This window comes from Oryzias melastigma, linkage group LG8 (assembly GCF_002922805.2).
Source record: "Oryzias melastigma strain HK-1 linkage group LG8, ASM292280v2, whole genome shotgun sequence".
NCBI lineage: Eukaryota > Metazoa > Chordata > Actinopteri > Beloniformes > Adrianichthyidae > Oryzias > Oryzias melastigma.
In genome coordinates this window covers 1,096,305-1,121,382 of record NC_050519.1, presented here as the reverse complement: position 1 = coordinate 1,121,382, position 25,078 = coordinate 1,096,305, and the positions used below count along the sequence as shown (strand labels likewise).

At 37.7% G+C, this 25,078-nt stretch overlaps 1 protein-coding gene across 7 annotated transcripts in view; it reads left to right on the top strand.

Moving 5' to 3' along the window:
• The window catches only part of LOC112146133 (noggin), a 143,568-nt gene that overhangs the window by 108,246 nt on the left and 10,244 nt on the right, over positions 1 to 25,078 (top strand). For 6 of the 7 annotated variants that reach the window (XR_002919203.1, XR_002919202.1, XR_002919204.1 and 3 more), the window contains one exon: positions 23,810 to 23,878. Coding sequence is in view for 1 of the 7 variants with exons in the window: in XM_024271808.2 (XP_024127576.1) it covers positions 3,909 to 3,996; positions 5,069 to 5,191 (211 nt within the window). In the remaining 6 variants the exon portion in view is untranslated. Of the gene's footprint in view, positions 1 to 3,908; positions 3,997 to 5,068; positions 6,978 to 23,809; positions 23,879 to 25,078 lie in introns of those variants that run through there. The other variant, XM_024271808.2, reaches the window with a different exon arrangement.

The following is a 25,078-nucleotide window of genomic DNA, read 5'->3' as shown; positions in this document are numbered from 1 at the left end:
ACGCTGGTGTGAATGTTTCTGCTGAAAATGGTGACGCAGTTTACTTTAATTGCTGAAGGGATTCGGTGAAAATGCAAAAGCTATTTAGAAAACGTTGAATTTGCTGGAAGACTGGAAGTTTGGCTAAAGAACAAAGCTGAAGTTGACCTAAATTTCCGAAATCTTTTTAGTAAAACTGCTTAAAAATCCCTAAAACATGCCGATTTAGCAAAAATATAAACTCCAAATGATCCCAAAAACCTCAGTAGATGCCAAAGTAGCCAACAAAGCTAGCTCGCTGCTTAAATACGAGCTACACTCATAACAAATCCTAAAATTCCCTAATAAACTAAATGAGCCAAAAACGTTAGCATGTTGGTAAAAGAGAAGCTAATCTCTAAATTAGCTTAAAAAACCTCAGTAGATAAAAAATTAGCCTAAAACGTTAGCATTTTGCTAAAATAATAGCTAAACTTGAATTTTTGGATAATTACTATAATAGATGAAAACACCCCATGAATATATTTGAAGGTTTGTTGCTAATCTACTTGAAAAGATGCTACCCATACGTACGACCAAATCGGAGTCCCTGATTGGTCAAATAGGTTTAGGTTTTGATGTGCGCTCAGTGACAGCATGTTTTTTTGTACGTAGAGTCCAAGAACAAACTTTAAATCTTGTGTAGCGACGTGTGAAAGTTTTGAGCACAGAAAGCCAAAACGAGAACGGTATTTTACAGAGTATAAGTCACACTTTTGGGAGAAAAGTCTGACATTTCAGAACAATTCCACCTAGCATAGCATAGCTATAATAAATAAAAACACCAATACTAATCTTTTGGTCTGTAAAAGAAAAATATCAAAGTTTAAGAAGAAAACAATCAGATTTCTTCCATGTTGTTTAGGACGACACTTCTTCTTCTGCTGCTGTCAGTAGCAAATACTTGTACTCCGATGCAGCGCCCTCTAGTGGTTGTTGGAGGAAACAGACCCTAAAAGAAAACATCACAAATATATGAGCCTATTTATGTCTTAAAAAAATAAAATAAAATAAATCTCTCTTGAGTATAAGTTGCGCCCCTGGCTAAACTATGAAAAAACGCGACTTGTACTCCAGAAAATACAATATATACACCTGTTTATACAGACTTCCTAATGAAAGTGTCTACTTGAACCTTCGCTTCTGAGCCCGATGTGAATGGAGCTTTATGGTTAAAAGATACAGAATGATAGTAAATGAGTCTACTCTAAATTCTGAAATCATCCAAGATTTACAAACACACAGAAAAGGGCTGAACTTTAATCTTTGGAAGTCTCAGTTACAAATCTGTCAAAAGTTTTTTTCTTTTTCTTCAAGAGGACATTTAGATTTAAAGTGTGGGAGGAGGACGCAGAGGAGGGATTAGAGCCTGCAGGGATCAGCTGATGGGGAAGAAGAAGATCTCGGATCCACATGTTTAAACTATTCATCAAAGTTCAGATTATTTCTGAAATGCTGAAGACAAAACTGTAAGAGTGGAATAACCAGGTGTATAATTATCTCTAAGTAACATTATAGAAGCATTTATAGAGGCTGGGGTGTGACGGGAGGAGGATTTAATGTAATATTTTACATATTTTTGTACATTTGTAAAGTCGTCATTTAAAACTGGCTTTCAGATTTCGGATGTTTGTTGTTAAATAAAGCAAATCAGTTGAATTTTTTTGTTAAATCATCTTTAGTGTTATTGATCTGTTTCCATCAGCCCTCACGTTACAGTAAAGGCCGATCTGTTCTTAAACATTTCAGAGTGACAGTAGTAAAAGTGGAAAATATTCTATGATTATTCTTTTTGTTTTAAATCCGATTTAATGTTCATTTATGTTTCTGAGAATTAGTGTCAGTTTTATGAGCTGTAATTAGACCAATTGTCCCAATTATTAAAGAAAAAAATTAATAAAAAGTTTAATTACTGTATATTATATCAGAATCTTTTAATTAAACAAAATGTATAAAATGAATGATGGAACGGGTGTCATGTAAAAAAAAACATTTAATTAGTGAAGCAATGAACAACATTTCATTTAAAGAAAAATCAGGAGGTAATTATAGCTTAGCATCGTGCTTTAGAGGGCTTTTTCCCCAGAAAACATCATTTTTTAGTCGCAAGATGTTTTTTAAAATGTCATCAAAAATAAAATAAATTTGATTTAATTAATTGTTTAAATATTTAAAGACTTTTGAAAGCTCTTGACTGTTTTCAGCAACAACGGATCTGAATCGTTAGAGAGTCTGGCTCTAACATTGAATAAATAAATACTGATGACATTTCCTAGTAAACAGAAAAATGCATTTATTTCAGATTTTAATCAGTGAAAATATAAGTTGCATAAGTTTCCGTGTCATTTATAAATAATGTGCTGCAACTAATTAACACCTTAAGTCTTGGAGTGACAAACTCACTTTGATGGGAAACTTTTCATATATTTTTATAAAGTATAGAATAAAAGCAAAAAGAAATATCTTAGTAAAAATCCAGACTGAAATCTGAGTTTTTTGTTGTTAGCTTTTGTGTTATTTAAATAAAGCTTTAGCCTTTGACCCTCTCCATCAGTGTTAAGTTCATGTTTTAGAGCTGTTAAACTGCGGTTGAATATTAGCAGGAACTCATGACTGTAGCTTAAATGCTAACACAAGTTAGCTAGTAGCACAGAGGCTACATGCTAGCAGGTCTTTTATTATAATTTAGTTGACCTTTTAATGTCCAGCATAAAAATGCTATCGACCTTCAAGTCAGTGATGCACTGAAACTTTATTTTAGTAACTTGTTGTTATAAATATGAAATTGTTTTTTTGCTAGCAACACCAGCTAGCATGCTAACAAGACGATTTTTACCAGCTTTAAAAACATGGCGTACTGCTGCCATCTGCTGTTCATCTTTGTTACTGCAGTTTGTCTGTTATAAGTTGTGGTGCACGTTTTTCAAATGAACTTTATTGACAAATTACAAAATATTATACAGAGACTCTCTATGGACCCGGTGAAACACAAGTTCAGATTACAAGTGAAATATGAAACGAATTTTGGACTTCTCAATTTGCCAGGAGGTTGAATAAAAACAAAAAAGTCAATAAAAGCAACATTACTTTTAAAGATAAAAATAAAAAAAAAACGCAGTAAAAATAAAGGACTTTTTAAAAGTTTGATCGCGTTTTAGTGAATGCAGGATTCAAGGATTCAGTATAAAGCTGCTTTTTTGTAAACATATTTACACTTGTGTAAGTAATATTTAGCCACAATTATAAGTAAATAAACCATATACATTTTCCGTGCAAAATTCCCACAAATAAAGTATTGAAAATAAATAACTTTACATAAATGATTTATTACAAAATAAGTCGAATATTTCCAAAATGTTCGAGTGACTGTGGAATACCAGAAAATGTAAGACGCTTTTTCTGGTGAAGATTGGCAAAATGAAACTATACATTGAGGACAGAAGGCAAAGAGGGAGAAAAAAACACACCAGCTGTTGCTTATATATATTTTATTTGGTAACAGTTTTAGTTTTAACATCTTTTTTTCATGTTTTCTGTATTTTTTTCACACCCTAAAATATTTTTCCCGTATCTCTATAAACTTTAACCCCTTTACATCATATGTCGCTAATTTTAATGTACCATTAAATTAGGGAAAATTCATTTGAAAGTGAACTTAGACAGAAAAAAGTAAAGAAACATATATATTTTTATTTGATTGGGTATAAAGTCAGGCATGAAGGAGTTAAAACTGCTTTCAAAGTTTCTTTTGTTTAACTTTACAATCAGTTTTTCATTAACTTTAAGGAGATCCCGATTTCCCGATCTCCTTATCTAGTTATATCTAACCTGTGCTGTGATGTCAAATGTGTTTATGCTGCCAAGATCATGTTTTAACTGTGTTTTCTAAGAATTACCAACAATTCCCCTTCAATTCACACGCGACTGCCCAACTGCCACCAAATGGTCGAAATGTTTTCGGACAAAGAACGGGATGGGGTAAGATGTCTGTCATAAACGTATTCATAAAGACAAAGTTTTAATATGTGGAGAACGTTTAGTTTTGTCTGTTTTGAATCTGACTTCTCTTTGTTTTTAGGAGTTTCTCTCGTTGGATGACTGTAAGGCATGTTCACACGCATCGAGTCGCAAAATGTCAAATAAGAAAGTCTGCGTCAGAAAAAACAAGTCGCCTCTGCAATGATGAAGATTCTCTAGTTTACTTTATTAATGTTGTGTGAATGAAGATAATTGATGGATAATGACATAAACTGTGTACAAATTCCTTCCCTACTCACCATATAGTGAACTTTAGTGTGTTTGTCATTTTGTAATTCTGGACAAATCTAGAATTCCCAAAATCCAGTGAAATTTTTGTGATTTTGTTTCGTCGTTCTCTCACCTCTCTCTTTATTGGATTTTTTCACTTCTAATTTGAGGCGGCCTGCTACTTTCTTTTTTATTTTAGGACTTTTTTCCATCACTTGTAGCTCTGAAACGGTCCACTGGTACATTGTTTACACTATCAGCTGTTGCCTAGAAACAGGAAAACGTATGCAAAGATTTATGTCATTATTATGTTTTTTTATTCAACAGATCTATGGTAACGAGATAAATTCCTCACTGTGGGACCAATATCCTTCTAAAACAGGGGTATTCAAGTCCAGGCCTCGAGGGCCGGTGTCCTACATGTTTTCCAACCAACCTTCCATTGAAGCTCCTTATTGGCTGCTAATTTCCAGGATCAGGTCTGTTTAGCCAATAAGGAGCTTCAATGGAAGGTTGGTTGGAAAACATGTAGGACACCGGCCCTCGAGGCCTGGACTTGAATACCCCTGTTCTAAAAAGTTCGATTCTAATATAGTTACATAAAGTACGCATGCTCACTTTGTCGTAAAGATGTTTCAGGTCTCAATATGTGATCCGGGGACGTTTCTTTGTGAGTTAACAGGTGAACGTCATATTCAAAACAGACATATGAAACTTAAACCCAAATGTTGGATTCATATTTATTTTTAAAGTTACGCACAACAATTTTGTCGTCTTTCATGCCCTTCTTTACCTCACACAGAGACAGCTCAGAGTGTCAGGGATGACGTCCCGGTGTTCAGCTCTGAGAGTAAAAGTCTTCAGTCGGAGTAAACTTCAGCGCCGGCCGCCCGTGCTGCAGCGGCCCATCATCCGGCTGGCGTGATGCTTGAAGACGGCTCCCTGCGCGTTCCAGCATGTCGCTGTTTAATGCCTCAGCACACGCCCACGCATGGTAAACATGCGATGACAGCGGCGGGTCAGGGGGCAGAGGTGCACCGCGAGGCAAACATACAAACAAAGCTTCAAAAGGACTGTACTCCTTGTCATTCAAATCCAGTGTCATTGCTGGTCGCCGCGGCGAGCGTTAACGTCCGTGTCAGCGCTTCGTCAGACTGGGGCTGACCTTGAGCGTCTGTCTGTATCATTGAACAAAGCCTGTATATGAATAGCGCTGCTGTAATGTGCGTTGACAGTGATTTGATAACAGTCAGATTAACATATAGACAGGCTGCAGCCTGAACTGCACATCACAGAACATACATTATTAAAGCCCAACAGCAGGAAAGTGACAACAGATATTCTCCTAATACAGAGGCTCTTCTTTATATTAAGAGTCCTGCCAATAAATGCAGAGGTTTATGACCTGCAGGCGTGTAGCGGTACACCTCAATAAAAACAACAGGAGTCAATGATCAACCGGCGCAGAAACGCAGCTGCAGATTTGTACTTTTACCTGAGAGCTTTTATCAGCGCCGCTAATTGAGGTTGCAGCCGCGGCGTGAATGTGCAGACCGCTACGACTTACTTAAATGTCAGCCTTTTATTTTGAGGCTTGATTTGTTTGAGAGGTGAATCTGTTTTTGTTTCAACACAAAGAGAGGAATTCTCAGAGCGTTTGAAGGTCAGAAGCTTTTTCACTTGAAACCTTTTCATCAACCTGACCTGTATAGTTCTCATTCAGTCTCTTGATGAGACGCGGAGCTGTAATACTCAGATCTTTGAAGGGCAACTTAAAAAGGGCTCACAGACCTTCAGCTTTAAACCCAGTGTTTTACAGAATCAAGGAAGATTTGGACGATAAAGAAGTTGTGCCAAGAGAACCTCTTATTAATAACATTTTGGAGCAGAAACTCGGGTGCTAATAAATTCCAGAAACTTTCCTCACAGAGAGTTATGACCCCAAAAATGGATCAAAAATAAAAGAATAAATCCTAAATCTACTGTAGATCTTTAACATAAACAAGGGGAACAACAAGTTAATGTACGAAGTAAACGAGTGAAAAATAATCTAAGATCTCTACAGATGTGGTTGTATTAATTCTGGACATTCATTTGTTTATTCTTTTAATTTCCTGTTTAAAAAGTATTTTATTTTGAAATAAACCCATTTATTAATCCTGTTTAATCCCTGTTCAGATTACATTTTAGTAGTTTTCTAAACTTTTATCTATGGGAAAATTTTGTAGATCCATAGAAAAATGGAACAAACCCGTGAGGGCGGAGCTTCAGTCGTCACACGATGTAGCCCTCTGATTGGAGGAAAGGTTTTACGACAGCAGGAAGTGTCCGACCGGCACTTTTCCCGACTCAAGATCCAAAGCGTTTGTCCTCTTTTTGTCTGGATTCTTCTTCGCTCCCCACAATCTTCCTGTTAAGAATGTAGTGTTCCTCTTATTCGCGGGGGTTGGAGACACGCCCAATCCACGAATACGGAGACGCCCCTCCCCCGCTTCCGTCTCACCCCTCCCCCGCAGCCAAAGAAGGCCTGTTACTGGTCCGTACTCATCAGAAACACTGTGAACATTTATTGAAGGTTGGAGTGATAAAGACTGTTCTGCAGCGTAGAGACGGACTACTTTAGATTTAGATTTATTTCAGACATGTAAAAAAAACAACATTACAAGGCAAAAATAAAATTAAAAAAAAAATACAGAAAGAAAAAAGAAAAAGTCACAAACTGACTTGAATAAATGTTTGAAAAGGGGATAGGTGAAATGCTTATTTAGGCCCATCTCTTTATATCTTTCTCCAATAACGTAAATAATTCCCAGTTTATAAATACAAACAATACAATATGAGCACAACTTTCAATTTTCTTATTTTCACAAATAAAATCATGAACATTATTATCCACATTCACCATTTCACAATCAAAATATGATTTAAGCTACCAGAAAAACATCCATAAACATCTGCTCTGGATAATAATGATCCTCTGGGTTCATTTTTTTACATTTTCAGCCCATTTCATTCGGCTGATTCAGCTTCTCTGTCGCTGTAGTTTCAGCTTCATCATCATCCACGCCCGCATGCGCTCTGACGGTCCAACGCTCAATGGAAACGCTCACTTCAATTTCCCGGACCGTTCTGAACCGGCCAAGAGTGGACTGGTCTGGCTCGGACCGCTCAGTGGAAACTGGGTTGTAGAGCACATGTGTCAAAGTCGAGGCCCGGGGGCCGGATCCGGCCCTCTGGGTGATTCTATCCGGCCCTCCAGATTATTTTATTTTTAACTTCTATTATTTTGTAATATTATTTTGATAAAATATATTTTTATGGAGGGTAAAATATTTAAAGTTATTTAAGGTTTAAGTTGATTTATTCTGGAATAATATTCCTGCCTTTTTATTATTCATAATTATGTTAAAAAGTTACAGTTTTAAGGTTTTAAAAATTGGCATTCTGCTAGCTTTTTGGAATATTTTCTAAGATTTTTTTAGGTTATTTTTGGAGTTTAGCTAATATTTCAGCTACATGCTAGCTGTTTTGGCTAACCTAATTTTTCTTCAAGTTTCTTTAGGCTAATTTGGCTAATTCTAGCTAACTATCAGTTTCAGCATTTTCAGCGATCAGCTTCAGTGATTTCAGCTATCAACTTCAACTGTTTCATCTACCAGCACTATCATTGTCAGCAGCCAAATTCAGCTAACAGAATTCACACTAGCATTATTGCAGGTAAAGCTATATATCTAGTTCATGATTATGTTAAGAACTTACAGTTTTAAAACGTTAAATATTTAATTTTAGCGTGTTTAATTGATGTTTATCCTGTTCGTCCTCAGGTGTGTTTTAGATTCTTGTGCGATTGAGTTTGACTCTCCTGCTTTAGAGAAATACAAACTTTGGTCTTTGAGCTCTTTTTTGTGGTGAGACGTCTGTTCAAAGCAGGAATGGGACGTTTGTAGTCCATATCTGGTGTTTGTCTGAAGGTCTTTCAGATGCTCCTCCAAATTCCTGAATGGATTCCATCTGACAGTCGTCTCCGGATCACCTTCCCTACTGTCCTATGCATGGATGCAGAACTCTGAACAACCAGCTTGTTCAGTCGTGGTTTTTGTGGCTTGACATCTCGTGGACATCTGGCTGGTCCTCGGTCTCCTCCATGACTCCAGACTGACCAGACGGAGACCTTTCCAGCAGCTGTCTTCAGCTGATATCGGACACCATGAACATTGAATTCACTAAAGTCTAATGTTCTACCTCTGTCTGTAATAATGAACATTTCTACAAGTAAGGCTTTACATATTTGGATTGTTTTTGGAGAGGTTCAGACCTTTTTTTCCTTTTGCTAAAAGTATTTTCTGAAAGAGGAAGACAAATCTGAGCAGAAGCCAGTTTTCTGCCACTCTGTTATTGGATTATTCTTAAATTCTTCAGTGCAGAATCAATTCAATCAGGTGGGAATAAATGAATTAGCCTTCTGCTGCCGGATAATGAAATCACCTTCCCTCTGAAGGAGTGGACAGAAACCGCGTCTGTCAGTGAAAGAAACGACCGCACGCTGGAATAAAGACAAACGACTCCGGGATTTCATTACAGCGCAGCTTTTAACAGCTGAAGTCAAATAAAAGAACAGAAGATGATGTTTGTGTTTATGAGCTTCTGAGGACGGAACGCCACAGAAACCACTTTACCGCAGCAGAACGCCAGAAACCTCAGGAGGTTATCAACCGTGGGATTTTATTTTATGATTTTACCAATTCAGGATATGTTTTAAAGAAATACATAATTTATAGAAAAAATAAATAACAAATACATCATGTAAAGCTGATTTTAAAGTTTTAAAAATGTAGTTTTAGAGGGTTAAACAGGATGAACATTTATTGAACTCTAAAACTAATTTAAAACTATAACTTCTTAGCATAATTATGAACTAGATATATAGAATTACCTACAATAATGCTAGTGTGAATGCTGAAAGCTGAATTTGGCTGCTGAAGATGATAGTGATGATAGCTAAAAACACTGACGGTAGTAGCCAACTAAAATGTTAGCTAAATGCCAAATTAGCCTAAGAAACAAACAAAAAAAAACCTTAGGTTAGCCAAAATAGCTAGTAACTAACTGAAAAAAATACCTAAACTCCAAAGAGCCTTAAGAACTAAAAAACAAAAACCTAAATTAGCCAAAACAGCTAGCATGTAGCTGAAATATTAGCTAAACTCCAAAATAGCCTAAAAAAAGATGAATAAATGCCAAAACATAATGACAATTTTTAAAATGTTAAAACTGTAACTTTTTAACATAATTCTGAATAATAAAAAGACAGGAATATTATTCCAGAATAAATCAACTTAAACCTTAAATAACTTTCAATATTTTACTCTACATAAAAATATATTGTGTCAAATTTATACAAGTTAGAAATAAGAACAAGATAACATCGGGTCATCAATAACGATAAAATAAAATGATCTGGAGGGCCGGATCCGGCCCCCGGGCCACGACTTTGACACCTGTTAATGAATGTAGAGCTTGGAGCGAGGGGGAGGAGCCAGCGCTTTATTCCCCGCCCTTCTGCCTGGACCGTGTCGGCGTGATGCAGTCGAGCTCCTCCTCCTCCTCCTCCCGGAGTCTCGCCGCGGCGCCGTGGGGCTCCGGCGTTGCCGCCATTCCACTCTCACATGGCAGTAATTGATTTCTTTAATTTGCTTGAAGAGAAACTGTTGTCAGCCGAGCAAGCAGCCATTTTTCAGGCGGCTTTAATTAAATGCCAGGTCTTTAGGTGTGATATGAAATTCGTTTGGCTGCTCTGATCTTCTTCTCTTTAGACAATTCATTAACATTTTCCTTCCTGCCTTTATGTTTTTACACAAAGAAAAAAAGTGATCATGGTTGACATTTCCATCCCGCCGCCGTACATTCAATCACTTATTTCAGTCCGGAGATTAAAGGCGGGAAGATAATAGAGTTCTCAGAGCTTCATTCAGCCGAGGAGCTGCAGAAAAACAAGCTGTCCTCCGCTCTGCAGACGACTGTCACGCGCTCAGGAACTTCCTGCACCTGAAGGCACCAGCGCCATATAATTCCCCGCAGTTAATGTCCATATTCTGCACAGAGGTTACAAGCAGCCACATTCATCTCCATCCACGCTGAGCACAGCTCCATCCTCACGGCCCGCCGGTGTCACCGGGTCTGCAACCCGCCACGAATTACAGCTCCACGCGCTCCATCTTACCACCTGATTCAGGGCGGGACTTCTGCCGGAGAAACCATTAACATGTTCGTGCAAGTGACCCAAACGGAGCTCTGAATAGCAGCCGGATCCACGCCGGAGCTGCAGAGTCATTTATTTCAGCCGTAACAGGAGGCAGCAGGAACACCTCCCTAATAACTCGCTGATGCCTCCCCACTCGTTCTGACTCAGAGGTCCTCCGCTCATCCGCTCGTGGAAATGAGCAGCTCCTCCGACCTCCCACACTCCGGCTGCACGCCGCCGGCGCCCCCACCCCCAAGAAAAAGTTCTCCTGAAAGAAGTTTAGTTAAAAACTATGATGGAAAGAGTTCACAAGTTGCACTTTAATGTTTTACAGATTCAAAACAGAAGAAGATGTTCATTGATCTAAAATATGACTTCATTTGTTCATCAAGAATTATAAAAACTTGTAAGGAAACATTGAAGTTTTTTTTAAAGTATGTTTCATCTTAATAACATTCATTTAATAACTTTTTTTATTTTCTAAAAACGCTGAAGCTGATAGGCAACTGAAATATTAGCTAAATGCCAATTTAGCCTAAAAAAACAACAAAAAAGAAACATAGTTTAGCCAAAACAGACAGCTAGTTGCTGAAAAAAATGGCAAAACTTCAAAATATCCTAAAAAACTGAAAAAAAGCCTAAATTAGCCCAAACAGCTAGCATGTAGCTGAAATATTAACTCCAGAACAGCTGCACCGTTAAAACTGTTTAAAAAGTTCTCCTGAAAGAATTTTAAAGTTAAAAACTATGAAAGGGAAAATTTCACAAGTTCCACATAAATGTTTTCCAGATTCAAAACATATGACAATATTCAAATTCATGTGTAAAAATCTAAAATATGACTTCATTTGTTTATTAAGAATTATAAAAACATTTAAGGAAATCTTACGTTTTTAAACCATAAAAGTATATTTCGTCTAAATTATTGTTTTTCTATTTTGTTTTACACTTCTTCCCCACAAACACATTTTTTATTAGCTTTTTTTTTCATTTTCAAAAACGCTGAAGCTGATAACTGAAAGCAATGAAGCTGAAAGCCAGCTAAAATATTAGCTAAATGCAAAATTATCCTGAAAACCTCAAAAAAAGAAACATAGGTTAGCCCAAACAGCTAGCTAGTGGCTGAAAATGCCTAAGCTGCGTTGTAAACTCAAACAAGATGGAAAAAAAGAAAGAAGAAAAACGTATATTGTCTGCCCCTTTTAACAAATCAATAAATAAGAAAAAAAAAACATTCTGTCGATTTAGGAAACAATAGGAGAAGATTGAGAAAGAAAGAATAAAATGTTATAATTACAAACATCAACCAGTGTGAAGTGAACACTGTACCTCAGGGGTGAGTGGATTTTATTATAGATCTGTAGTCATTGATTAAACTGTTTTTAACGATAAAACTGGGAGGAATGTCTTTTATTGACAGGAAATGCAAATGATTTTCTTAATGTTACTTTCAATTTTTGTGAAAATTCTAAACGTATTTTGTGAAAGTTACAGTTGTGTGACCAACAAAGCATTAAACAACAAAATATCAGCAGATCCATGTGTAATATCAACAAAAATGTTATTTAATTCTACAAATCGGTTCTTAAAATGGATGTAAATTAAAAAGTAAGAGAAGGCGGTTGCTAAACCTGCACAATAATCTGAATTTTTTCATGATCGCGTTATCAGCCTGTGTGATATTCTTAATTGAAACTCCAGTAAATGGTTACCTTAAATTTTTACACACAATCTAAAACGATCTTGAAGTAGTTAACAATCAAATTTACTCCTTTGACGTATCAGATCATCCTTTATGTGTATAGACAGCTTTGATCATAAAATGTGACATACAAGCTCCGCCCCATTCTGTTGAATCCACTCAGAGAAATAGATCCATGAACGTCTTTGCTTCTGAACTGAAATCTGGATCAGAACTTTGTCCTGAGAGATCAAATATGGCCGTCTTTGTTGTGCCAGAAATGTTATCTTGGGGTTTTGGGGGCTGTAAGCTAGTGGGAGAGAGAAACCTGATGGATGATGGGAAATGCGGGTGGTATTACTCCACAACAACTCAGAGGGGAATTTCTAATGAACTCCTGCCGCTCTGCAGAGACTATGTCCTAGAAAATAACAATTAAACATTTTTGTTGGGGCTAAAAACAACATATAATAAAAAAAAAATGTTTTGAAAAGATAATCAGAATTGGATTTTTATAGAAAATGGATTAAATGATCTTAATTCCCAGATGGATGAAACAAAGAAAAATAAATTAAAAGGTGTTTTTTGTGGAATTTGTGAACTTACTTGATTCATTTAAGTGTTTTTCAAAGATGTTCAAAGAAAAAGTCAAAGATATTCCTTCAGTCCATGAATCTTCTGAACAGATGATTCCTGTTCTCTGCGGCGCCGGTGGTTCGCGGCGCTGACGGAGTGGAGCTGGCCGCCGAGGCAGCAACAGTTGGAAGGAGCTGCTGGCAGCGTCTCTGTTTTTGATGAGCTTTCTTCCTCTTGCCGACAAAAGACGGAGCGTCGCTCCGGCAGGGTTCCCCCGTCACTCAGCGACGCCAAACTCTGTGAATAAAACAAACGTTGGACGCTCTTCCTTTGAGCTGAGGATGAGAGCGTCCAAAGAACACCAAACAATAATCTTCACCTTTTGTTTGCATCTTTAATATTTATATTTACACTGAAGTAAAAAGTCGCTCCAATCTTTGCTCATCCTGACCTCCCACATGATGATGCTGCCACTACCATGCCTGAAAGCAGCTCCATCCGTTTCCCTCTTAATTTGTTATCCACACAGATGTAAAAGTTTTATGTTTTTTTTCTTAAAAAGTTTTTTAAATTCTGGATCCTGTCACTGCAGCAGCAGAAGTTCTGTGTAGAAAAATGACTTTTTGCAAATTAGTGGCTCACAAAGCAGCTGCTGGTGCTTTGACTGCAGATGTGTGAAAAATGAAGCTAAAAGAATCCTAAAACTTTTCAAAGTTCACTGATGTTCTGCTCACTCCAACTTTTTAGGAAAGTTTCCAATCGCTCCCATTAATCCGAGTAAAGAAGAGCGTCCTCATCAGTCAGAGCTTTTTTCTTGTCTAAGTGAGACATGAAACACAGGAGCGCTCAGAAGCATCGCCGCCGTGTTTATCAGTCATAAACCCACCGCGGCTGCTGACAGCTTCTTCAGGAGCGGAGACTCATTTTCTCTGACAGTTAGCATTTCTGCGGCTCTTCCTGGTTTTTTTCAGCTCGTCAGTGACTGCTCATCATCTGCAAGTGTGACAGCCGCGCTCGGCTGCTGCTCGGCAGGCTTTGTCTGCTCCTTATGCAGCAGGAATCGGGTCTGCACCCGCCTGCAGGTGAGAGTGGACTCACCGGGCCGCTCCTGAGGGCTCGCCGCCAGCCAGCCGCCAGCTCTGCAGCGTCACCGCGTCGTATTTACATTAGAACCGCACGGTATCTGGAAGGAAACAGTTTTGGGAACCAGGATACAAATGTTTAGGAATAAAGAAAAAAACAACCCAATAGAGAAGCTTTTTTCTGTCTTCTGCTCCCAAAATATTCACATCATGTGACCATAAGCATTAAAAATGAATCCATTTTCTTTTGGGAAGATTTTAACATTTTAATATCTGATGCAGAAGCTCCATAATAGATTCTCGGAAACTCTGAGACTGAAGAGGGTTTGCTGCTTTGGATTAAATCGAAATACATTTAAAACTATAGTTGTTAATTCATTTCTTTTGCTAAATTCTCACAAAATTTTCTATTAGGAGGATTTAGAGGTTTGAACTTTTGTCCATCCAGAGTTTTTGTTGTTCAGTTTACTGATTTTTTTTTTACTTTAAACAAATGTTTAAATGTGGTTATTATTCCATTAACTTCTTTAAATACCAGAATCCCTCATTTACATACATGAAAACGTCAAATATTAAAAAAAGGTTCAGTAAAATCCATGTAAAAAAGCATTATAGTGTTATTGTAAATTAAACCAAAAATGTATTAGTTTTATATCATTTACAGTAAAAATCAATTAAAATGTTTTTGATGAAAATGGCGGCAAATTCAGAAATATATCAGTGAAATAAAGGAATACATGTTCAAATAAGAACAAATTTTAAAATTAATTAAATTAAGAATTAAAAAATATTTAAATCTAGCTTTTAAGGACCTAAAAAGTGAGTTTAGTCCACTAATGATTAAAGTTCAAAGAAAGAAATGTGGATTTTCTTTTGTCTTGTTTTGTTTGCATAGAAGGAAGCCACGCCCACTCACAGCTCATCAATGCAAATGGAAGAAATAAACCAGGAAAACAAACAATATTGCATTATGATTCTGCAGTTTGGTAAATTTAGATTAAATATTTAAAGATAAGAATTCTAAAAAACAAAACAGAATTTATGACTTTAAACGCAACATTTTAATTGTTTTTCACCAAAACATAGAATAGTTTCTACAGAAGTTCTTCAGAAAGTTGTGGGCGGGACTGTTGTGAAGAGTAAGCCCGCCCCCATTTCCCATCATCCACCTGTTTACACTCTAGCTGAAAGCCCGTCACACTCGCGAGCTAACATTAGCGGAGCAACAGAAACAGCAGCAATATGGTCTCTATCCAGCCGAACGGTTCTGATCCAGATTCCAGCTCAGACCAGGAAAACAAAGACGTTCACGGATCTATTGATCTGCAGGTGGATGCATCAGCAGGGAGCTTGAGGCTCCGCCCACTGTATTCTCTACAATCTTTTTAAACTGCATTTTTTTGTCTTGAATGATTAAATATTAAAAATGCAGTTTTAATCTTATTTTTCTTTAAATATTTACCATCTATCATCAGAAAAATGCCACCAAAACATGTTAAAAACACCAAAAACATCATTTTCATCAAAGTGGGTCTTTAATCTTAATGCAGAAAAATGTTGAATCTCTGAAAAACTTTCACTGCTCACAAACTGCTGACAATAAGTCAATGTGCACTTTATGGACTCTGTAAATGTCTGATTTATAAATAGCTGCAGTTATTCTCAACTAGACGCTTTAGAAAATGTCTTAAACTAATTTAGTTTTTAGCACTTGATTTAGTTTTTTTAACCTCTGCCTTTTTTCTGCACTTTTCAATGTTTTCTCCTGCATTTAAATGTAAATACGTTTTCAATGACTGGTGAGAATTAAATGAAGTATTTTCATTCCTGTCTGACCACATCTATGTTAGCTTTAGCTAATTTAGTGTAAACTTAAAGCCTCAATTCTCATCATCCTCTAGTTTTATTAAGATCTTTGTCCTTTTACTTTATCTTTGATTATCAAGTAACGTTTGGTTTCTTTTTTAGTTTTCCTCAACATATTAGTACTTTAGTTCTTTTACTGCTGCATGTTTGAGATGAATTTAGCATTAAGCCTCAGAATCTTTACAGATAATGATGCAGTTTTGTTTAAATTGAGCATCATTCAGCATTATTAAATGATCTTCTGCTTCTTTTCACGATTCTTGCAGGTTTTACAGAGTTTGGCATCATTTCGTTTGTCTTTTGTTCAACATCTTTAATTGAACTGAACTTTATGGATCTCACAGAAGACTAATTCAGCTAAAATAAAAAAAACCAAAACAATGCAAATCACAAAGCTACAATGGAATAATACGGCTAGTCTACATACAAAAACAAAATGTCAATTATGTCTTTAAATCTCAAATTTACAAGTAGAAAGATGTACTGAATATTTATCACTTTAAAGGTCAGAGGTTAAATTTGTGTCATTTTTCTTGTAGATTTACCTATTGTAAAGTAGTACATTTATAAATTTAAATCTAGTAAATTTACTAGAAAAAAGGTATAAATGTACCAGGAAAGTCATGAATTTATGAGCTAAAAGGAGTACATTTGCAAGAAAAAAAGTCATAAACTTGAGAAAAAAGTCATCATTTTACAAGGAAAAATGCAGAATTTTATGAGAAAAAGTTTACTGGAAAAAGTGAAAAGTAATGAGAAATAACTTGTAATATTTACAATGTACATGTACATGTACATTTGTGGGAAACAAGTAATAAATTCATAACAAAAAGTAAAAAAAAAATTCAAAGAAATAAGTAATATATTTCCAACAGAAGTAACAACTTTACAAGAAAACAAGTTGTATATTTGTGAGAAAATGTCATAAATTGACATTAATTTACTAGAAAAGTAGTCACAGTCAACAAATTAATATCAAAAATTAAAATAATAAATTAACTAGAAAAAAACTTGTATTTTTTACGAGAAATAACTTGTAATCTTATGAGAAAAGTAAAACATTTACACGAAAAAAGTCGTACATTTTTGAGAAAAAAAATCACAAAATTACAAGAAAAAAGTCTTAAAATTATGAGAAAAACATTTGTACATTTGTGAGAAAAAAGTCATAAATTCACAAAAAAATAATAGATTTACAAAATTGAAAGATGTATATTTACAATAAAAACCCTCATATCTTTAGAAGATTAAAAACCAAATATATAATCTCGTCGTGTTGTTTATTTATTTGGTGGCTCTTATTGTCTGTCACAGAGAAAACCAAATAAATCAGTAAATTATTTATTTTTGATGATATTTTTGATGACTTTGTCCAGTTTGACCAAGAGAATTATTGTCTTATTTAGTGTTTTACGTTCAAATGAACATTTTTAGCTGAGATTCCACTGACTTTACAGCCTTTTCATTTATATTTTATTTATGAACCAGAGCGTTTTTTTGTTGTTTTGTTTCTTGGATTTGGTTTTTAGACTTTTTAATTCTTGTTCTTGTGTGACCTTTAACTCGTCTAATTAAGAGCTCAGCAGTTCAAATGGTGTTAAAAATGTAGCTTCACTTTAACTCTCAAACAATAACACATTTACCATTAAGAAACAGTTTGTGTAGAAACACAAAATATAGAACACATTAATCTTCCTCAAATTCAGATTTTTGGTCCCTAAATTACCAAAATAAAAGCTTCTGATAAATAATACACATTTTATTCTGTGTTTTCTGATATACTAGAGACTTATATCGTTAAATTCATGTAAGAAATAGTTTTTTATATCATAAAAAGCAGCATTTCTATCTTTTTTACTGGTGGATTTGACACTAAAGACGACACACAGCTCAAAAACAGACGTCCTGAAAATGTAAAGAAATGTCTCAGTTTGTGAAAAGAAGATGTTGCTGCAGAGTCAGCTCTTCATCCCAAACGCATCTAAAGAAGGTTTTGGTGGAGAGGCAGCAGCAGGCGTTGTAAACGGGACGTTAAAAGGAGTCCCACATCAATTTCCCTCACCAAATGCTGCATAACAGGAGTCATTTTGACAAAGTAGCCGCGTGATTATTTTTTTTATTTCCATTTGAAAGCAATTAGCTGAAAGGTCCTTCCCTCGAGTTCCTGTGGCAGAATGTGTGGAATGACTCAGGATAATTGCTGTGAAATGAACAGAGTGAAGAACCGCCAGGGTTCCCTCTCCATGGAAACGCCCTCTGCTTTTGTCAGGCCGCTCGGAAATTAGGCAGCGAGTGATAACGGCGCCGAATGAGTAACAAATGCGGGGGGGAGGGGCGATATTTACTCCATTTCAAGCCATCACAGAAATTGAGTGTTTCCCCACGTCTCCCGCTGCGCCCGCTGAGTGCTGGATACAGGAGGAGGGTCATTAAACATGGCAGCCGGCGGTGGCGTGCTGCCGAGAGGCGGCCGAGCAGCACGCCGCTCCCACAACACGCCGCTCCCTCCACCGACGGGCAGGACAGAAATAATGAAGCCCGGCGCTGTCAGCAGCTGATGATACTGATGCCTGAGAGGCGGCGGCGGCGGATGGACGTCTGAGTTTGCGGCTTTGCCACGAGCGGCCTCCCCAGCTGCTGCCCTAATTGCTGCCTTGCTCGGAGGCAGATCTCCCTCCGTATTCCTCTCTGCATCACATCAGCCTGATTGTTATTGCCACCACTCTCATTAGTAATTAAGCAGTTATCGGCTGCTCGCCGGCACCGGGCCGGCGCCGTCGGGCCTCGGGTCCTGAGGTATGGATCCAGCCGCTCTTCTGAGCTTAACTTCCCGTGTCAGCCGAGCAGACAACCTTCAGCGCCTTCGCCGTTCATGCGGCGTCCCTTTTGATACCGCTGAAGAGCGCGGCTCCCCTGGAAATCCCCGACGCTACGAGTCGAGAAGCTGCTCCACAAAGACGGCGGCGGCGGCAGAAAGGCGGCGACTGAGCCGCTGAAGTGTGCAGCTGGAGTTCAGGAGAGCCGAGAATGAAGGCAGCTCTGCAGTGTGTGAGGGAGAAAAGAGAAAAAAAGTGAGAGTTGCTTCTTGACCTTGGAAAAAAGTTTGTGTGGGAAAGTTAGCTTGATAGTTGTAGCTGCTGCAGCTGAAAGTGTTGTGCAGACGTCCAATTAGCGCTCTGTGAGGGCGACGTCTCATGGACAGACTGGAGTTATCTGCTTAGGGGGCAGAGCATTCAGAACACAGGACTTCTTTTGTGTTTCAGTGGAAAAAGTCGCATCAGGGAAACAAGAAAACTTAAACTCAGCCCTTCCACTGGTTTCAGTGAATCCACCGAGTGAAGACTGAAAATGATGGTGAAGCTGAAGTCTCATTAAAGTCCAGCAATCGTCATCTCCTGATCTGTTACTGAAGCGTTTCCACTGGCCTTTTAGTCATGTCGTTTACCAGGACATAGTTACGGCGGCCGACATCACTCACATAAAGGAAAAAGACACAACACGACGACAAAAGTCACAACAACACTGATGTGATTCACAACAGAAATTAATAATATACTTTAGTTTGTTTCGTTCAGTTTCAAGCTATTGGTGCTTCAATAGCTTGAAACTGAACGATAGCTTTTGTTGTGTTGTAGTTTTTGTCGTTGTGTTGTAGCTTTTGTCATTGCGCTTTAGCTTTTGTTGTGTCGTAGCTTTTGTTGTTGTGATGAAGCTTTTGTTTTTGTCCTGTAACTTTTGTTGTTGGGTTGTTGCTTTTGCCGATGTGTTGTAGCTTTTGTTGTTGTGTTGTAGGTTTTGTTATGTTGTAGCTTTTTCTGTCGTGCTGTGGATTTAGCCACTGTGCTTCCTTTTTTGTTGTCATGTTATGTCTTTTGTTCTTGTGTTGTTGCTTTTGTTGTCGTGTTGGAGTTTTTGTTGTGTTGTAGCTTTTGCTGTCGTGCTTCCACTTTTGTCGTTTTATCATGTCTGTTGTCGTCATGTTGTAGCCTTTGTCATCGTTTTGTGGCTTTTGTCGCTGTGTTTTGGCTTTTCTCTTTCTTCTGCTTTTGTTGTTTCTATAGAGTCAGAATGTTGTGTAATGAATATAGTTGTGAACATTTAGCACCACAAAATGAACTTTATCTCTATTTGTGTCAGTCAGACCAAAACTTTATCTGTAGTTAAAAACTTCTCAGTTTCAGACGCCGACTTCATTGGATTTGAGTTTTAATGTCAGAAACACATGAAGGACAGAAGCTGCAGAATTCATTAAAGGGTTAAAAAACTATCCTCTTCATTGTCAGTTAGCATCTAGCTTAAATACGTCAGTTAGCATGTAGCTAAAACACGTCAGTTAGCACGTAGCTGAAACACGTCAGTTAGCAGGTAGCTAAAACACGTCAGTCAGCACGTAGCTGAAACACGTCAGTTAGCAGGTAGCTGAAATGCGTCAGTTAGCACGTAGCTGAAACGCGTCAGTTAGCATGTAGCTGAAACACGTCAGTTAGCATGTAGCTGAAATACGTCAGTTAGCATGTAGCTGAAACGCGTCAGTTAGCTGGTAGCTGAAATACGTCAGTTAGCATGTAGCTGAAACGCGTCAGTTAGCATGTAGCTGAAATACGTCAGTTAGCACGTAGCTGAAACACGTCAGTTAGCAGGTAGCTGAAATACGTCAGTTAGCATGTAGCTGAAACACGTCAGTTAGAACTTGGCTGAAACATGTCAGTTAGCATGTAGCTGAAAGACGTCAGTTAGCACGTAGCTGAAACACGTCAGTTAGCACGTAGCTGAAATACGTCAGTTAGCACGTAGCTGAAAGACGTCAGTTAGCACGTAGCTGAAACACGTCAGTTAGAACTTGGCTGAAACACGTCAGTTAGCATGTAGCTGAAAGACGTCAGTTAGCACGTAGCTGAAAGACGTCAGTTAGCACGTAGCCTGAAACACGTCAGTTAGCACGTAGCTGAAAGACGTCAGTTAGAACTTGGCTGAAACACGTCAGTTAGCATGTCGCTAAAAACACGCCATTTAACATGTAGCTGAAACATGTCAGTTTTTAGATGTGACCTTTACATCCCGTTTACCCATGATCCGATTCGTCGACTATTGAAATAATGGTTTGTGGTATCTGTGGTGTTTCAGCTCAAACTGATATCATGATATTGACACGTTTTACTGGTTGTGCCTTGTTTACATCTCCGGTTAGCACAGATCAGAGAGATGCCGCCGGTTTGGTATGGTGTATCGAGGTTTTAAAGTGCACTGAAAGCCAACGTCTTCCACGTTATAAAACGGTTGATCATTTAAATCCAGGAACTCCATCAGCTCCTTCATGATGCGTTTACTTTAGGAACATTTTTACTCATTTTTTAGTCTTTAAATATGTTTGCTGTTAGCTTTCCTTTTAGCTGCTGCACATGTCTCTGTCTCTCATTCGTCCTGCTGTTCTGAGTCATTTTGTTTTAAGTGTCATATTAACACAAAATGCTAAAGATTTTTTATCTGAATGTGTCTTTTTGGCAATATTTGCCTGAACATATTCGGTGCATCCCTAATGTTTAGAAAGCTGTGGATCCAGATGACCCGGCGGCTCTGAGGCCCCGCCTCCTCCTCAAAGGGCAGATGACCTGGAAAGCAAACAGCCTGAACGTCTAACAGCAGTAAACAGAAACATTTTGTGTGTTTTTAGTTATAAAGTTGAAGAAAAAGTGCAGCGAAGCGCTTGTAATGTTTTCACATTTTCAGAGTGGGTTTTGGACCTGAACCCGACCTCCAGCTGAAGTGTTTCTCTGCTTCCTTCAGTTTGTGTCGTCCAGCTTCAGGAAGCAGCCGCAGATTCAATTTTCTGACTTCACTGCAGCCTGTTGTGTTTAATATCAAACATGTCGAGCACAAAGTGGACGGCTGTAGACTTTGAATTAAACCAAACCCGCGGTACCGCCATTTGTCTTCATTTCAGGCCTGTTCTGGGGTCAGACTCGCTGCTTCCCTGCAGCCCCAGCACTTACCAGGATATATTGTAATGAGAACCAGAAGAAGGAGAAGTCATTATGGGTTAGCTTCCTTCTAATTAAGGTTCAGCAAAGGTTCTCGTGTCGCAGCGGCTCTTGTAGCTTCAAACGACCGTGTGATTTTATCTGGAGTCACAGGGACGGCCCCAGACCGGACTGGGATGACCGTTTATAGCACGTGTCAATGTCAAGGCCCGGGGGCCGGATCCGGCCCTCCGGGTAATTCTATCCGGCCCTCCAGATCATTTTATTTTATGTTACTGTTTTTAGGATATTTTGAAGTTTAGCTATTTTTTTTTAGGTACGTGCTAGCTGTTTTGGCTAATTTCGGGTTTTCTTTTAAAGTTTATTTAGGCAGTTTCTGAGTTTGGCAATTTATTTTTTTATTTATTTTTTTCAGCTACATGCAAGGTTTTTTTGGCTTATTTAAAGTTTTGTTTTTCGCTTATTTAGGCTCTTTTGGAGTTAGGCTGATATTTACATGCTAGCTGTTTTGATTAATGTGGGAATTTTTTCATTTTTTTTAGGATATTTTGAAGTTTAGTTTTTTTTATTTCTGCTACATGCTAGCTGTTTTTGCTAACCTAAGTTTCATTTTTATGTATTTATTTTAAAAAGTTTTTTAAGGTTAATTTGGCATTTAGCTAATATTTTAGCTGGCTATCAGCTTTAGCGTTTTTAGCTATCAATGTCATCATCTTCAGTGACCAAATTCAGCTAACAGTATTCAAACTATTATCACAGGTAATGCTGTATATCTAGTTCAATATTATGTTAAAAAGTTACGGTTTTAAAGTTTTAAAAATGTAGTTTTATTGTGTTTAATAAATGTTTATCCTGTTCGTCCCGTGACCTCAGGTGTGTTTTGGATTTTGACCCCTCGTGCGGTTGAGTTTGACACTCCTGGTTTAGAGGCAGAACCACCGAAGGTGACTCCAGAAATCAAAGCGGCCCTCATCCTCCGGGTTGCCATTTTCAAGCTCTGGGGACGGGAAGAGGGAAATGAGAATAATAGTGTGAGCGCAGAAGAGGGAGTTCAGTAATCGTGCAGGAATGACAAGAACCCAAAAGCAATTCCTGACTGAGCACTAATCCCCACTTTTTTGTGGAGCGTACAGAGAGATAAGCCTGGAGGTTAATGCAGAGGCGTCTCTCCTCTGTCCTCCGCGGTGACAGCGCCTGACAGAGCGACCCCGGCAGCACGCCGTGTTTATGTTAATGCGAGCGGCCCGGTCCAGCTCCCACACTGAGCGCGGGATGGAGACGTCAGGGGCTCATCAGAGGGGCACTTCCAGCCTCTCACCGGGCTTCCCAGGATCCCAGCCTGTGAGGGAGCCTTTCTTTTTTCGGGAAAATAAAGGTCTATTTTTATGTATGCATCTTTGAAACATTTATTTATGCCAACCGTTTCTCCAATCTGCCGGCTCGACTCTGGCAGACGAGCCTCGCACCGCCGCTTTTGTATTTATTCTTCATGCTCCGTATATTCATAAAACAAGCCGGGAAAGGTTACTTTAGATGCAATTCAATTCTACACCTATAGGTATAAATGTTTTTATTTTTTATCAGAAAAGGAACAGAAACGAGTTCAGTGCAAAAACCCAAAACGCTTGTTTTTCGTTTGTTTGAAACCCCAATATCAATTTGTTAAATTTCCATTTCATGCATATTTTACTCTTTTTGTACAAAACAAGATCTAGAGGGGGGGGTGGATGGAAGAATTTGTTGTTACAAAGAATAGATGGATTACAACCGCCATGCAGAAGACAGCAGAACAAACACGCCAACGTAAAGATGATGATGTTGTAAATAAAGAGTGTTTACATTCGACTGGTTGAGGAAAATCAGTAAATACTTTTGTCTTTAGGGATGTTTGGCTGCATAAACGGCAGCTAAACAATCTGGAAAAGAAGAAAACATGAAAAGATACTAAAGTTAAATAGAAGTGAAGGACAGAGCAAATACATGATGTAAAAATGAATGGAGAGGAAGACTGCTGATGCTTTAGATTGTTAATCTGCATCTTAATTGGTTCCGTTATTGGTTTAAAACTGGAAATAAATAGTATTTAAGTGTCAAAAAGATCAAATTCTTTGTTTTTCAGTGAAACTCTTGGATGATTGAGTCTCTGTGGATCCCTGACATCAGACACCTGTGGTCATTAGATTTCCAGGTGAGTTCAATTTAAGGACAAACTACAATAGAAGGACGTTCCACTTTATTATGCAGACCAACATTTTCCAGCAATATGGGAAAGAAACAGGATTTCTGTTGACAAAGTAGAAAACCTTTGATATATCTTTGTTCTATTGAGATTTGTGTTTGATTCAGACACACGGGTTTGTGCAGATGAAGGCAAGATGAGGAACTTTTCTGCAGACAAATCCATCAGATTTAGAGAGCAGCTGCTAAAATATCATCACAAAAAAGCAGCAAGGACATATTTAAGGCTGCTGGTGTCTCTGGAGTCCACCAACATCAAGGTTTAGGATCCTCCAGACCACGTGTGTCAAAGTTAAGGCCCAGATTTTTAAAGGTTTTTTAAGATGTATTGAAGTCTAGCTAATATTTACATGCTAGCAGTCTTTGGCTAATTTTGGCCTTTTCAATTTTTTTAGGCTATTTTGCAGTTTAGCTAATGTTTCAGCTACATGCTAGCTGTTCTGGGTAATTTCAGCTTCTTGTTTTTTTTATTTTTTTATTTTTTGGCTATTTCAGACTTTAAAAAATATTTCAGCAATATGCTAGCTGTTTTGTCTAATTTTGGCCTTTTCAAATCAATTTTTTTAGGCTATTTTGCAGTTTAACAAATGTTACATGCTAGCTGTTTTGGCTAATTTAAGCTTTTTCAGTCTTTTAGGCTTTTGCTGAGTTAAATTAATATTCAGCTACACACTTGCTTTTTGGCTAATTTAGGTCTTTCCTTTTAAGTTTATTTAGACTGTTTTGGAGTTGGGCTAATATTTACACGCTTGCTGTTTGGGCTAATTTTAGCTAGCTGTTAGCTTTAATATTTTCAGCTTTCACTTTCAGTATGTTCAGCTATCAGCACTAGCATCTTCAGTGGTCCAATTCAGCTCACAGCATTCTCACTAACATTATTACAGGTAATGTTATATATCTAGTTAATAGCTATGATTAACCCCTCCGCTCTCCTTGGCTTGTTTACATTAAAAGTGGGATCATCTGGACCCCACAAGACACTTTTTTATCTTTGATTTTTGAGTTTCTCTAATGTCCATGGCAGACATAAAGTCCTGTCCACCTTTGTCCACATTTGTCATTGAAGGAATCACATTTTAATATATGGGTGGAGTCATCTGGACCCCAAAGAGAGCAGAAATTTAAATGTTTATAAGTTTATATATATATA